The 15,693-nt window shown below is 39.0% G+C and overlaps 1 protein-coding gene across 5 annotated transcripts in view; it reads right to left on the bottom strand.

The window, feature by feature from the left end:
* Positions 1-15,693, bottom strand: part of EIF5B (eukaryotic translation initiation factor 5B) — a 39,552-nt gene that overhangs the window by 11,467 nt on the left and 12,392 nt on the right. For 4 of the 5 annotated variants that reach the window (XR_012590084.1, XM_074609046.1, XM_074609075.1 and 1 more), the window contains exons 2-13: positions 12,183-12,308; positions 12,011-12,095; positions 10,964-11,612; positions 10,289-10,509; positions 9,958-10,108; positions 8,317-8,412; positions 7,045-7,131; positions 5,499-5,582; positions 2,864-3,159; positions 2,119-2,226; positions 1,861-1,971; positions 939-1,006 (exon numbers count right to left, since the gene is read on the bottom strand). Coding sequence is in view for 4 of the 5 variants with exons in the window: in XM_074609046.1 (XP_074465147.1) it covers positions 939-1,006; positions 1,861-1,971; positions 2,119-2,226; positions 2,864-3,159; positions 5,499-5,582; positions 7,045-7,131; positions 8,317-8,412; positions 9,958-10,108; positions 10,289-10,509; positions 10,964-11,612; positions 12,011-12,095; positions 12,183-12,308 (2,082 nt within the window). In the remaining variant the exon portion in view is untranslated. Of the gene's footprint in view, positions 1-938; positions 1,007-1,860; positions 1,972-2,118; positions 2,227-2,863; positions 3,160-5,498; positions 5,583-7,044; positions 7,132-8,316; positions 8,413-9,957; positions 10,109-10,288; positions 10,510-10,963; positions 11,613-12,010; positions 12,096-12,182; positions 12,309-12,475; positions 15,601-15,693 lie in introns of those variants that run through there. The other variant, XM_074609055.1, reaches the window with a different exon arrangement.

The following is a 15,693-nucleotide window of genomic DNA, read 5'->3' as shown; positions in this document are numbered from 1 at the left end:
AGAAAATATTATTATCCCGAGTTTCCCAATTATTATATATTTATACAAGTTAAGATATGTTCTGATTTTTTTCTGAGTGAGAATTGAGAAGGTTACAGTGGAACACAGGAGTGCAAAATCTAAACAAGACATTTCATTATACAATACTATATAAACACTAAGATATCCGACATCTTTGGTGCCAAACAAACCCTGGCTAGAAGATGAAGAGCTGTAAGTGGTATGATGCCAAGGAACTGATCAGAACATGACCTAGTGCCCTAAGACCTGGCATTTCAATGCTTGCAGAGGTTTATGTTTAAGAATGTCACATCAGAGTCTTAATCCTTCTGTTTGGGGATTCCACCCAAGCACTACCTCAGTGAATACAGATGCACATACCATGTTTTAAAATTAAAAGCTGATTTAGTGGCTTGCCTGTGTGCCGCTGGTGTTCCTAGACAGCATATGAGCTCTGCTAAGAACCAGCCGACTTGTGCAATTAGTAACTTCCAGTCTTATGAACTCAGTTATCTTAACTGGGACACTATGAACAGGAGGCCAGAACATAAGTTTTCTTTTTTTATAGCAGAGTACTTCGGTCACCTGAAATCCTCACCTTTTCTTCTCCAGCTACCTTCCTGCTTCCATCTTTCCTCTTACACTAACTAGTAAGAAAAAAGTTATTTACGTGCTTTTTCAGATACTCATGGCTCAACTGGCATGAAGACAGAAAATTAATCTGATACAAAAGGGCAGCAATTAACCAAATAAAAAGCACCCGCAAAGTAAGCAAATCCACTTATTACCCTACTTTAGCTTTTGGGTTGCTGTTTGGGTTTTTTTTAAAGGGAGAAGAAGCACAAAGGATTAGGCAAAGACCTAGCACTTCGTTAAAAATATATCCAGATGCTTTAGCCATCACTTCTGGGAAGTACTATATTGTGAGAAAACATTACCTGAAAGACTCATGTCCTGGAGTGTCGATTATCAGCATGCCTGGAATTTTTATGTTCTCTCTGTCAAACTAACATTCCAAAATATTAGCCATCTTGTAAAATTACACAAGAAGAAAAATAAAAAAACCCTCTAAGAGCTGGCAGCCTTCACCTCAAAAATCCAGATACATATTTTAAGAAATGCCAGCACCCTCCATAAACCAAATCAGTCAAAGCTCATTTCAATATAAAAAAAAAAAAATGCGTCACATTCCCCTAGGTATCAAGTGGCCATAAGTTCAGCTAAAATTTGTAAGACAAGGCAGAGAAAAATGGGGGGGGGGGGGGGGGGGGAAGAGGAAAAAATAGTTCAGACTAGTGAGATTTATCATCCCTGTCTTGAACATTTTCTCTTCTCCACTGACTTTACATTTTTAATAAATATAGTAAAATCTTGGAAAGAGCCATCACTACCAAGTTTTTTCAGTCAGATGCTGCTGCAAGCAAAACTGGATACAGTATCCAAAACAAGAAACACAGAACAGTTTTATTTCTGCAACACAAGAAAATTAATCACCAAGGAACTGGCCCAATTTCAGTGCACACAGTAAAAAGGTAAATTTTTAAACAGAAAACATACTCTAAGTTTCAAAAGTCTCAATTTACAATCAAAACATTGACAAATAAGCATTTTATGCACATATGTGCACTATCCAGAACAGAGTATTTGTGTATTTTTTTGAAGAAGTGGCAATGCATTATCTGAAACCAAATGTGTATCAACTACGATTCGGGGAGGGGAAGAGATTAGGAATTAAAAAACAATCAAGCCCAATATTAGAGATGGGAGGGGAAGTTCATCTGCTCATGTCAGGAAATCTACCTTAACTAGTTTACATTCTATATTTTTTTTAAAAACAGTCTTTGAAGTGCTCCAACTTACATTTTTCACCATCTTTGTTTGCTCATTAATAGCTTCAAGAGGAACATTAGTCGCGCCAATCTGCTGAGTGATACCACCAGCTTCACTGTCCTGTACATGAGTATGGCGGAGCTAAAGACAAAAAAAGACCAGAAATACTTACATGTAAGAGACCAAAATAATCTCTTTGGGTACACTTTAATTCTTTCTATTTTCAACCAAAACCCCCACATGCATAAACAAGACACACAAGCAGTGCCTGCACATTCTGCATCTTACCTTATCTAAAATTTTGGTCTTGCCTGTGTCTACATGCCCCAGGACACAGATAACTGGTGCTCTAAGCTTTTCAGTGTTCATATTTTTGCTGTTTTCAGCTCGTCGCTTCTATGGAAAAGACGCATAAAATTTGGTAAGTATAAACCATAAAAACACAGCTCGCGTCTTGACTTGATTACATACATAAAACATAGTTCAGACTATATTAGTTAGACTTAAATTTTCAAAGCAATTCAAGGTCTGTAATTCCTCTTTTGGCAAATCAAAAATTTACAATAGTTAAGGGCGGTTTTGTTTGGTTTTGGTTACAGTCTAGTAGGCTAAGTTATTATACCCACTAACATGTAGGTTTGTTGATGATTCTGAAGAAGCATCTTGGGTAAGGAAACCGAGGAGATTAGCAGCCACAAAAAAGCATTGAACAGTTTGGAAATACATCTTTGAGAAATCTGAAGTATCTATCTATAAAGGATAATACCCTCTTTCTCCAGAAGAGGCGGAGGGGAACGACACTGAAGCGCACATTCTTTGTGATCAAGTGGCCTAAAACCAAATACTTCGGCTTCAGGCAAAAACAGGTCTTTTTTCTTAATTAACACAATTTCTGGGCCTGCCTAAATATTAGTTATGACACAGCCATCATTCTGACAAATATGGTTAAAAGGCCTTTCAATGAACAGAAGATCAAGTTGTTTCTTATGCAACACAAGAGTCCAGCTGTTCAAACAGAGCTGTATCTTAATACCTCAATTCTCCGTTTAGCTTTGTCATAAGCACGCTCTTCCTTAGTACGGTCATCATCAGAGTCGTACTCAGAATCAGAGCTCATTTCCTTGCCGGGCTTTTTTTCCACAGATTGTTTTCCAATAGCTTGGGAGTCTGCCTCTCGCTCATCTGAAGTCTTTTCATCCTCATCTTCACTCCCTTCGCTATCTTCAGATTCTTCACTTTCTTCTTCCTCTTCCTCGTCCTCTTCTTCCTCATCCTCTTCCTCCTCTACTTCATTTTGTTCCTTGACTTCAATGTGGACAGGTTTGCTCTCTGACAAAAAAAAAAAAAAACAACAACAAAATCTAAAGTAAAAATTTTCTATTAAATTCACACTTGTGAGGGAAAGGGCAACAAAAAAAACAAGAGAAACTACTACAGAAGAGTGAGGACTGAGAGTAGGTTCCATTCAAGAAGTGCTAGTCAAGATCATTTTTCAACTTTCAATATAAAATAAAAAAAGCATTTCATGTTCAGAGCTGCTGACGTGTTTAGAATCTGTGCAAGCAGAGTGAGTTTGAGGAGAGGAATGATATTATCAGCGCACTTACACTTGACATCATTTGTAAATATTTAGATAATGATATTCTTTAAAGCTCTGTGAGCTTCATAAATGAACAAATGTACTAACACCTTTAAACAGAAAGCCAAAAATGCTCCAAATTCACCACAATATGGATTCAGTGTATTACTGATCAAGAATGCACTTTTAAGCAGAAGTAACAATCAGAAAAAATGGTCTCTTCTACACCTTAGCACCTCTTCTACACCTTAAGGTTTTCCTAGACTGTTCAGAGAAGATTAATATTTTTCAGAGGAATTCTTCAGTCAACAAACAAAAAGAACTACCAAAAAGTAATTTTCTTTCTTTGAAAGCTTCCCATTTATCATACTTGCAAAATCACACAAGACAAGCTAACGGACACTTTAAAGCCATGCACTCTGTTTTTCACAGAGCTGCTAGGAGGCTCACTGCTCTTAGTTATGTTTCCTTGCTCCGCGGGAAGTCCCTCAGCTTAGTAATACACTAAATCTAATTCCCAGGAAGGCTCTTTTTCTGGCAGGTCCTTCAAATCCAAGCTGCGAGAAGTGGGATGTGACATTCTTCCCAGGCAACAGACTGAAACAGACTTTCAAGAAGGCAGGCAGCCCTTAGTACTCCAAATAGAACAGTCCAGCACCACAGGAACACACACTTGTGCTGAAATAAAATCCACGCTGCTGTACCTACATGTAAATAAAGCATTACACTTGAAAGGACAGGTGCTGGAAGTATAGGGCTGAGCAAGTAAAAAAAATACTTGATGAATAGCCTTTGATCTTAAGAAACAATGAAGTCACATCATAGAAGCGTTAAGAACAGTAATCAACTGTTCAGGAAGACTCACAGCAATAGGGCTTCCTCCACCACTGGAGGAAAACACCTGAGAAGTTATCCCTGCATTCTTGCGCAGCTCTAACTTCCCCAGAAACATTGCTGTTGGCTGCAGACAGAATACGGGCTCTGCCATATACACACAGCAATGTGAATGTTCTGGCAATTCTTCCCTTTCCTTCCACACCTGCCTCTCAAAGAAGCAGATAAAGTATCTGGAACTTACTATAACACACACACATTAACCTTCACCCCGTCGTAGCCCCCCACTTGTTTGAGAACTTGTTCAAAGGTACTCTCCTAGACATTGCCAGATTTGTGTAGTAAAACTGTTACGGCTTTGTGATGGTTACCAGAAAAATACAGCATCAGGTAAAAAGTTTCCCTAAACTCCCAGAGGTGGTTTAAGCACATGTTAAAAGGAGGGGATCTTTACTCCCATAAAAAGAAACAAAAAAATCCAACTGATTTATTTTAGGTGATAACTGCACATATGAGTATTTCTAAAGGATCTTGTTGAACTGCATTAGCGCAGGTTCTGAAAGCTCTGCCTTTCTTATCACACTTGCCTCACAATTTATCTAATGGGGCAGAGGGAGAATCCAAATACAATATTGTTTTCTACACTGTCCTGGTTTCAACTGGGATAGAGTTAATTTTCTTTCTAGTAGCTGCTGCATTTTGGATTTGGTATGAGAAGAATGTTGAGGAATGTTGATAACACACATTGTTTTAATGGTTGCTAGGTGATATTTACATTAGTCAAGGACTTTTTTGGCTTCCCATAAAAGCTGAGAGGGAGCATAGACAGGACAAGCTGGCAAAAAGAAATATTCCATACCATAGACGTCATGCTCAGTATATAAATGGGGGTTGGCCAGGGGCAGGGATCCAGAATCACAGCTCCAGAAAGGCTGAAAACTGGTTGAGTAACCAATCCACAGGTGGTGAGAGGATCTTGTGTTGTATTAGTTTACTTCGTATGTTCTTTTACTGTTATTATTACTACTACTGTTATTTTCTCAACCCACGAGTTTGGGGATTTTTCCCTTTCCTTTCCTCCCTCTTCTCCCTACCCTACTGGGGGGTACAAGACGGGGAGAGGAGATGCACTGGGGAGTGAGTGAGCAGTTGCGTGATCCTAGTTGCCAGCTAGGATTAAAAGACAACATACAGAAGACTCAGCCCAAAGAAACCTCTTAATCAGAAAGAGTATGTTTGGTATTTACATGCCCACCTTTCTCTCCATCTTCATCACTAACCATAGCTTCCCAGTCATCCAAACCCCCATCTTCTGTTTCTTCTTCTTCCTCCTTTTCTTCTGAAACCGAGAAATTCAACATTAAAGGACACAAAAGAAACAGCCCAGCAACATACAACATTTTTAGATGACCCTTCCTTTGACATACTGACAACTGCAACTTACAAGTTTGATGCTACCATAGCTCTACCAAATTACCCCCATGTTCCCCAAACAGAAAATGTTGCATACTTAAGAAATAATCTTCAGTTCTGTCCACAAAATCTTATAGTGCTAGCATCTTTGCCTACCAAAACACATTTTTGGAAGACATAGCTAAACGACTCATCTAGTTCCTGTCCGCATATCATGCAAGTGCCTGCATAATGCATGCCACACAAACCTCTACCACAGCCACGTTCCTTGAAAGGAGCTGCCCAATTAACAGTTAGACATGTCTAACAAAGTGACAGAGAAGAAAACAAGTTACAGTATTATTTTTAATTACTGTGAAAATATAAAATTGTCTACGAAAAGTGCTATTTTAGGGCTCCAGGTGCCTTTAACATAATTATACCATGGATTCCAGAAACATTAAATACCTTCACTCCAGCAGAAATTAGATATATGAAAAGACTACAGCTCTCAATAACAGATAGATGGAAAAATGCAAACCCTTAACCCTCTCCAAAAGAGGCATTAAGCAATATACATGTTGCAGCACATGGAGTGTCACAGAATTTCATCTCTGCAATGAAGTGTAAGTTGCAGATTGCTAGAATATTAGCTGGGAACTGATGTTCTACCAGTGAGCCCTTCTCTGCTATAGCAATGGAATTGCTCCTTCAAGAGATAAGTCAAACTAGAATTATAGTGCACACGCAGCTTTGTTGTCAAAAAGCTGGAAATTTTGTCAGTATTTGTCTGACTTAAGAATAAGGGTAAAAACCGAAACAGTTCAGGCTGAGGAAGAAGTCCAGTACAATGTGATTTTGCCAAAAGAAGTACTGTGTGTAGGCAAAAATGAGGGTGGCAATCACTTGGTATGCTGATACTCAGTTTCACAAGCTAACCTGCACCCACTGCGTGCAGCACTTGTGAAAGTAAAACATTTGGAATCAAGAATACAATCGCTGTGAATATTGCAGCATCAATATTAGAGGCAGCATTTTTACTCCCTGTCCCTACCTAACCACTGACAAAACAGCCATTTAGAAAGCAAATGAAAAGTCAAGGGAGCTAATCGTAAGGAACCGACTGTACTTATTTGAGACAGTTGCCTAAGCCAATTGAACACTGGAGTCACCCAGAAAAAGGGACCTTTACAGTCTCATTCTGAAGCTTCATGCCTTTTTATTCCATAAAATTCCATCAGTTCCTCCCTTAGGAAAAGGAAAAGAAAAAAAAAAAAACACACAAAACAGCAACTACCTCAAGAAAGGATGTCCACTCAGCCCCCACCCAACAAGGTATGATACCTACCATGCAGCACTGCCACACAGCCTTTATTATGTGTTTTAAATTTATTAGCATTTCTACTAACCTGGCTCTACTGGAAGAGGAATCTCTTCTTTTACTGGTGTTTCCAGTTCTACAGCATCTTCAGCTGGGGAAGTTACCTCCACACTTTCTGAAATTGCGAGAAAGCAAACTGGTTGTTACATTATTCCAAAGTGCAAACCAACTCAGTGACACACACAGCTTCACATTTAAGTTCTATTTTTAAGTTGTGCTGTTACAAGTAGAACGAAATCTGGACTTATTTAATACCAAACTAACTGAACTCCCACTTACTACGCTAAAACAAAAGTTAGAGCATGTGGCTTATTTGAAAAACATTTGGCTTTCTAAGCAGTTAAAACAGATTTATGTGATAGGTCAGTTATTGGCTAAGAGGATTACCATTGCTCTTGAACATTAAAAAACCCTCACTTTCTTTAAAAGACAAGAGAAAATGAATACTAATGAACTACCCATTCTTGCTCTACTCTTCCATATTAAAAAATAAATCACTGATACAATTCAGACAAGCAATGTTCTCAGGCCTTTACACACACTCTGTAGGTGCCTTGTAGCCACATAACTCTCATTGTCAAATGTAAAAAAAAACACAACCAAACCAACCCAGCTAAATAACAAAAGAAACCTGATGCAAGGGGGTTTTGTTTTGTTTAAACTAAGGAATAGTCTTGAGAAGAGCCACAGTAATACCCCCACAGACAAACCACAAAGCACAAAACTAAAAAATTCTGACACACTCACTCTTTGTCTAAACAATGCAATAAACTTTAAATTTTCAAAAATGCAAGCTCTCTGACCTACTCATGCCCTGGAAACCGAGAACTGGCTTTCTATACAAGAAAATAAATAAACGAAAAAACTGTCTCCAACTTAGAAGTACTAAAACCAGGATCAATCCCCTTTCATCCTGGGACATCAACTTAGACTTAATTACTAGTCACTGTTACTTACACTACACTGTATTTAACCTACATATGCACGCAAAGCATTCAACCTCACATTGGTAAAAGGCCTTTACATTCTGTACATCTCCAGCATTTAGAAATTCTAAAGAAAATACCCAGGTTAGGAAAAAAATAACAGTCAAGTAAATTGCAAAACAAAGGATTATGTGAGCAGTCTTCAAAACAACTTCAGGATCCAAATGCATCAGCACTTGCATGTGGGGGCAGGGGTGTCAAAAGAACCTCAGAAGCATCCTGAAGCGCAATTACTTTAGGATTAGCTGATTTATTCCACAAACACTTCCGGAAATGTGACTAATCTATTAAGTATCCCTATATGCAAACCACACCTTCTTTATTTTCCATCTGCTGCTGCTTCTTTTTCTTTTTGTCTTCATATATTGGCCTCTTCTTTGGCACAGAGTCTTTGGATGGCACTTCAACACCTGCAAAAAAAAAAAATGTTAGAAAGAAAATCCACGTGACTAATCACTAAACATAAGCTTTGGTTTAAATGACAACACGTCTTCCAGAATTGCAAGGTGAAGGAAGGAAGAGAGTGGAAAGTAGGTTCAATGTGTATTTTATCTTTTCAGAAAGTCTGATTTTCAAAAGCTGCAAAACTTGAGCAAAGTATAGTTCTTCAGATACTCTGAATGCTCTCAAAAAGCAGTCAGATTACTAATGGGGGGGGGGGGGGGGAAACCACAACAAAAAACCAATCTGATCCTAAGACTCCGGGTATAAAGCTATCACATACTTACACAGGATTTCATGAACACACATACCTCAAGTTTAACAAGCATATGTCAGTTTAAGTCTGCTATGCTAAAACTCACTTAAAACCCGTCTGAAACTAGGATGACTGGCAGACTATCTGGAGCAGTTAAGAGGCACAGCTCTTCTTAAAAGCTTAAGGCTGGTCAGTAGATAGTATTTTGCTTTTTGCTCAGTGCTGCGGGTTTTTTGTCTTTTGGGTTTAACATAGATGGTTTTAGATATTAAAATAATGCCAGGTTCAATTCATCAGCTTCATCTCCACCTAACCAGAAAGACCACACTGTAATGTTGGAAGGGATTCACTTAAAAACAGAAGTTTGGTGCAAAGACAATTTAATAATTCATGGCTGCACCTTCTGAAACACTCAATTCCTCAGGTACACTGTGTGATTTACAGTGTAGATGTGACAAAAATGCAGTTGTGGCAGCACACAACTAGGAGGATTCTAATTAACAGAAACGACTGAAGAGAAACGGCTTTTGTGTACGTTTAAGAGCTCCAAACATTTTACTAGCTACAGAGATTCTTACCCTTACACATCCACCTACCAGCAAAGTGTCAGACAGTTTTCCCTACAAATACAAAAAGAAGGATACTCGGCACCCAGGAATTAATTTATTTCCTTAGCCACAAACAAGTTACCAGGAACAAATTAGGACACGGGCTTACAATACATTGGGTACCTTTACTTCATTGCAATGGAAAAAGGATGTATTTGCCAGAAAAGCAAAGGAGATCCTATATACCCTTTTCCTGAAGCAAACGCAAGATAATATACTGTTCCCGTGGACTAGCTAACTTGAGGCAAAACAATGCACTTGCTTAAGCCAGCTCATCAATTAATTCAAGAGGATCCGGATCACTGGTCTTAGAAGACCTGCAGCACAACCCATCTGCTTTTCCTGGCCTTTGGACTAAGCAATGGAAAGAAGTGATTTTTCCTTGGTTTTATAACTGACATCTTTAAACCGCAAGTAAAATCTATTAAAAAGTTGGACATTTAAAGCGTAAGATGAAAATATACAGACATCTACACCTACTTAAAAAAAAGGGGGTGGGGGCACACACACACTGCCTCCCTGACAACAGAGCAGCTTTAAATGGAATTACTCAGTATTTGCTCTCCGAGCTCCAGATAGAAAAAACAAACACAGAGCAGTAAGGGGTACGAATTATTTTTATTATTATTATTTTAAACTTTATTGCTTACCCTGAGCTTGGAGTAGTTTAAGAGTAGCCTCCGCTCTGGCTCTCGCTTCTCGTTGAGCTTTTGTTAAAAGTTTTCCCTCCTTCTTCAAACGCTCCTTCCTCTCTTTTTCCTTCTGTTTCTTTCTTTCTTTCCTCTCTTGCTCTAGCCTTTCCTAGAAAAAGGTTAAAAAACACGCAGAAATTTGAAAGCATGCTTTACACAAAAGCTGGCCAAGGGCACACTCTATTGATGAGAAACATATTAAGGACTAATCCACCAACTGCACCCACAAGGGTACCAGTTAAGATCACCCCTCTCCCCTATTCTGTCTTCAGAGCAAAATACACGTTACCTCCTCTTTGCGCTTCGCTTCTAGTTCCTCCAGTCTTCTTATGCGTTCTTCCTCCTCTCTTTTTGCCCGTTCCTCCTCCTCTTTCATTTTAGCCAAGGCTTCTTGCATAGCTTTAACTGTGGCTTTACTGGGACCCTTTTTCTTTTCTTTCTCTTTTTCTTCTTTCTCGCCCTTCTTTTTTTTCTTGTCTTTTTTCTTTTTGTCCCCCTCATTGTCATCAGCTATAGAAAGAAGAGGCATACATTCAAAGACCCCAGAAAATTTAAAGATATTCTAAATGCAATTAACGTTTCAAATGTGAAAAATAACACCAAACAAGGAACACTTTGACTAGCTACTACATAAGCACTTCATAAGGAAAAAAAAAATAAAACTGTCTCTTAAGTTAAAGTCAGGGCCTGAAGTCTTCATGTAACAGAATAACTGGGAAGTGAAAAAGTATGTTTGCAATACAGAACTGTAAGTATATATTGTAATGAGAATTCGCCATCTGGCTTTTGTTTTCCCATGTACCTGAACAAACTACAGGCCAGAAAAAACAGCCACACGTGAGCCAACACAGAGAGGCACACAGGGCAACCCAATGCCTAGTGATCCTCACTGCCTGCCAGCTCTTTGGCCTTCTTGTAAAAGCTACAGTGTTTAAATTACAGTTTTAGAAACCACGTTACACACCCTCTGTTCCTGCAGGAGGCTCTCCTTTTTCCCCAGGGCCAGAGGTTGCCGCGACTTCAGGAGAAGCCTTCTCTTCAGCTTTTTTTGGAGCTTCCTTCGGCTTTGCTAGTTCTTTACCACCACCTTCTAATTCTTCCTTCTCTTTCTGCTTCCTCAATTTGGCTTTTTCTTCCTCACGTTTTTTCCTTTCACGTTCTTTTTTTTCTGCCTTCTTCTGAGCCACTGTTTTTACTTTGAATGAAGGTTCTTCTTCATCATCCCCACTTTCAGCAGCGGGAGTGGACTTCGGTTTTTGGTTTTTCTTTTGTCCTTTTCTAGATTGGGAGACGTCATCTGATTCATCACCACTCCCACCTGTAGATGCTGCACGCTCTTTGCTTTTCTTAATGTTAGTTTCATCTTCTTCTGACAGATCGTGCTTTTTATTTGACCTCTGAGTTTTCCCTTTGCTTTTCTTAAGCTGTGTCTCATGATCATCATCATCACTGCCAGAAAGCATGTCTTGTTTTGCTTTCTGAGTTTTCTTAGATTTTTTATCTTTATCTTCCACTTCCTCACTGTCATAGTCATTTTCCTGATTGGCTTTTTTACTCTTTCCTTTCCTTTTTTTATCTTGTTTTGATAAGCTTTCTTCATTGTCATTTTCAACCTGGTAATTAAACAATTCAATAATTAGACATGAAAAATTACTTGCTATTGTGAGCTAGGAAGTAGCACTGAGAGATGTCAAGAAAAGCTTCTCTTATTGAAGACAAAGTTTGAAAGCAATAACTATTCCTGCTGAGTGTACTACACCTCGGCCCACAATTACAATTTATTCTGATTGACTTTGAATAATTATCAGCATGAAGACATGGCTTCTGGCAAAAGCTTTCACAATTGAATTTACTATGAAATTATGATCACATATAATTAAAAATACATGCTAGCTGCACGTTTCACATAGGATCTACAACTACACTGCACCACTAGAATTTTTCTGGGACAGAGGTGCCTTGTATTTCAATTATTTCCTATAAAATAGCCCACCTCCCTCTCAGCATTCACCTTTCCTGTAGAAGGTTCCCTGTCAACTTTCCCTCCTTGCGCCTCTATTGACAGTTCTTCCAGCTCCTTCAGGATATCATCTTCACTAAAAAAAGAAAGAAGTTACGGTACTTAAATAAATGAAGGTTTCTACAATGGAATGAAATAAGACAAATAGGAAAAAAAAGCTTACTCAAAATCCTGTTTCTTCTTCTCTTTTTTCTTTTTGCCTTTGGATTTCTGAGGCTCTTGCTCCTTTGCGGCTCCTGCACCTTCTATCTCAGCAGCAAGGGCATCAATATCAATATCATCTTTTGCACTAAAATGCAAAAGGAAAGCAGGGTTATCAAGAGCTCAACCACTTAGTTAAGTAAGTAGAAGCCATCTGCATAAACAAACAAAGGCTTCAAAATGTAAAATCAATCACAAAACATAAGCAATGCTGGGGAAAAAAAACACGTTTAACAAACCATTACGCACTATTACCTTATTCCACCCAGAAGGATGAAAAGGAAAAACCTTCACTTGTGTCATCTGCCTTGAAGGGAGGTGGAACAATAAAACCTGTTCAGTTCTTGCAACACTGACTCTCAAGCGTTTAGATGTGAGATTTGATTGAAGTTCTTGGAAGAATGTAACTAGACTGTTTCACTATCATAGAATCATTTGGGTTGGAAAAGACCTTTGGGATCATCGAGTCCAACCATCAACCCCACTCTACAAAGTTCTCCCTTACACCATATCCCTTAACACCACATCTAAATGAGTCTTAAACACATCCAGGGATGGTGACCCCACCACCTCCCTGGGCAGCCTATTCCAGTGTCTGACCACTCTTTCTGTGAAGAAAAAACCTACCCTGCTGCAGCTTGAACCCATTCCCTCTTGTTCTATCGCTAATGACCTGTGAGAAGAGACCAGCACCAACCCCTCTACAATGGCCTTTCAAGTAGTTGTAGAGAGTGATGAGGTCTCCCCTCAGCTTCCTCTTCCTCAAACTAAACAGTCCCAGCTCCTTCAATCGCTCCTCATAAGATTTATTCTCCAGGCCCTTCACCAGCTTCGTTGCCCTCCTCTGCACTCGCTCCAGCACCTCGATATCTCTCTCATATTGGGGTGCCCAGAACTGGACACAATACTCAAGGTGTGGCCTCACCAGTGCTGAGTACAGGGGGACAATCACCTCCCTCCTTCTGCTGGTCACACTATTTCTAATACAAGCCAGGATGCCATTGGCTTTCTTGGCCACCTGGGCACACCGCTGGCTCATGTTCAGCCGCTTGTCAATCAGAACCCCCAGGTCCTTTTCTGCCAGGCAGCTCTCCAGCCACACTTCCCCAAGCCTGTAGCGATGCATGGGGTTGTTGTGGCCCAAGTGCAAGACCCAGCCCGTGGCCTTGTTGAAGCTCATGCCATTAGCGTTGGCCCATCGATCCAATCTATCCAAGTCTCTCTGTAGAGCCTCCCTATCCTCATGCAGATCAACACTCCCACTTAACTTGGTGTTATCTGCAAACTTACTGATGATACACTCTATGTCCTTATCAAGATCATCAATAAAGATGTTAAAGAGAAATGGTCCCAACACTGAGCCCTGAGGAACACCACTACCACTTGTGACTGGCCACCAGCTGGATTTAACTCCACTGAACTTTGTTCCTCAGAAAAATAAATTCTTTAGCCCTTCAGATAACAGTAGGTATCACTGATAGAAAAGCAGCCCCGACACTGAAAGTGTAAAAATGGAACACAAATAGAAGAAATTTTGCAATTTAGTAACCAGGAAGTTCTATTAACAAGTATTTATCTGCTCCTCTAAATATCTTTCAGCAAACAAAAAAAAAATTACTGTATTTTTATTTAGCAAATAAGTGGAAGTTCTTCACAGCTTTCAACTTTAGATAACAGTTGCCTATGCTTTGTCATCAGACTGAAAAGTTTTGTCGTTATCTTCCACAAGAAATAGCACGGAGGAACACAATTCAGCCCCAGGCCAGACTCAAGAGCCGATAATAAAAAAAATACCAATGCAGTTGGCAAGCAATCCTTTCCACCAGTTGCCTTAGTATTACCTCTCCCAAGCCTAAAGGAAGCCAAAAGAAGTTTCACTAGGCATCTGAAATACGCATCCTTCCTCATTAGATCTCATTATATCAGGTTTCTCTTTCAAAAGCATTTTCTTCTCCTGCTACAAGTTAGTTCTCATCTGCAGCTAAGCAGAAGTGGCTTTTTTCCTGTCCTTTATCAATAGTTGTAATTCAGATGCACTTTTTTTCTTGACTTGTACCACAAGAATTGAGCAAAGACTCTAGTGTCCAGAGGTTTTTCCACCTCATCACGCTCACAATACAATTGTAAGAAAGGAGACTTACCTATTCCCCACTTCACGCCTAGAACTTCGGTACTCAGACCAAAACTGGTCTATTAAAAGTAGCAAATATTAGGATGCTACTTTTATCACAGCTTGCAGTTTCAAAAACCATTTAATCAATATGCTATTAATATCTCATCTAACTCCTTAAATACTTGGGCAGAAAACCATTCTTTGTTTCCCAATTTCACTATCTCAATTACTACCACCCACTTCGTACAGATCAGCCAGACATAGGTTGACCCACCAAATACCAGAACCTATATACAGAAAATAAGGGAAATAAATTTCTTCCAAATTCAGGACCTCCAAGGTATCAGCCAATTCTAAACTACCAGAGCTTCAGCCTTGCCAATTTACAAACCCAGAATATTAATGAAGAAAATCAAGTACTTAATTATTCCTTTAAAAATTCTGAAATAATTCTAAGTTGTATTTCCCTTTGCAAAAGGAGAGCACTGAGACAATCACTTTACAAGTTTAAGTGAATGCTGACATTCACAAACCCATTTTATCCCAAATATTGGGTATAAGCAAGTCACCAAACACTGTCTATATGTGAGAATAGCACAAGTAAGAACATATTTCCTTTTTTTAAAAAAAAAAAGACCAAGATTATTTGTATTTTTAAGATCTTAGATTTTCTTCTATATAGACTGAACAAACCACGTAAAAAGTAGCAAAATGAAGCACCTCACTGCACAGCATCTTTTTTACCAGAGATAATTACTTTCAGTCAAGAGAAAAAAAAAACATGCCTTGAATATACCTTGTAGTACTTCTTATGTGCTGACATGGTAAGTAATACATTTTTCAAAGTAATGTAACTCTTTAACAGTTAATGCAAGATTTCTAAACCAATCCCCACCTCTCTCAAGAGGAAAGAATAAACTTTTTGGCCATTGCCACCTTAAGAATAGCTGACTTGATGTTTCAGCAATGTATGAGCTGTTTTTATAAGCAGTTTAACTGGCTGTGCACCAGGGGTAGCATAGACAGCTGAAATAAAAATGTCAGCAATCATCTCTACACCTAGAGTTAAAGCCCAAATACCAGCCTATTTTACATCTAGCCCTACACATAGGCCCTCGGGCTTCCTTTTGCATTAAGTGCAGCATATCAGTTTATTAAGCACACTTGCTTACCTCCTTCTACTGTAAGACTTAATGGAGGAGACTGAGTCAAATCCAGGCTTGAAATAGTTTGAAGAGACCAAAATATAAGCTCCACTACTACTTCTTCCATGGCTGTACTGCTCCTACTACTACAGGATCTTAACCATATGGTTGTACAGATATTAAAGAGCCAAGCCTTTAAACAGCTTATATTTTAC

This window comes from Larus michahellis, chromosome 1 (assembly GCF_964199755.1).
Source record: "Larus michahellis chromosome 1, bLarMic1.1, whole genome shotgun sequence".
Taxonomy (NCBI): Eukaryota; Metazoa; Chordata; class Aves; order Charadriiformes; family Laridae; genus Larus; species Larus michahellis.
Note: the sequence above shows the minus strand (reverse complement) of the source record. Positions and strands in the feature narration are given on the sequence as shown.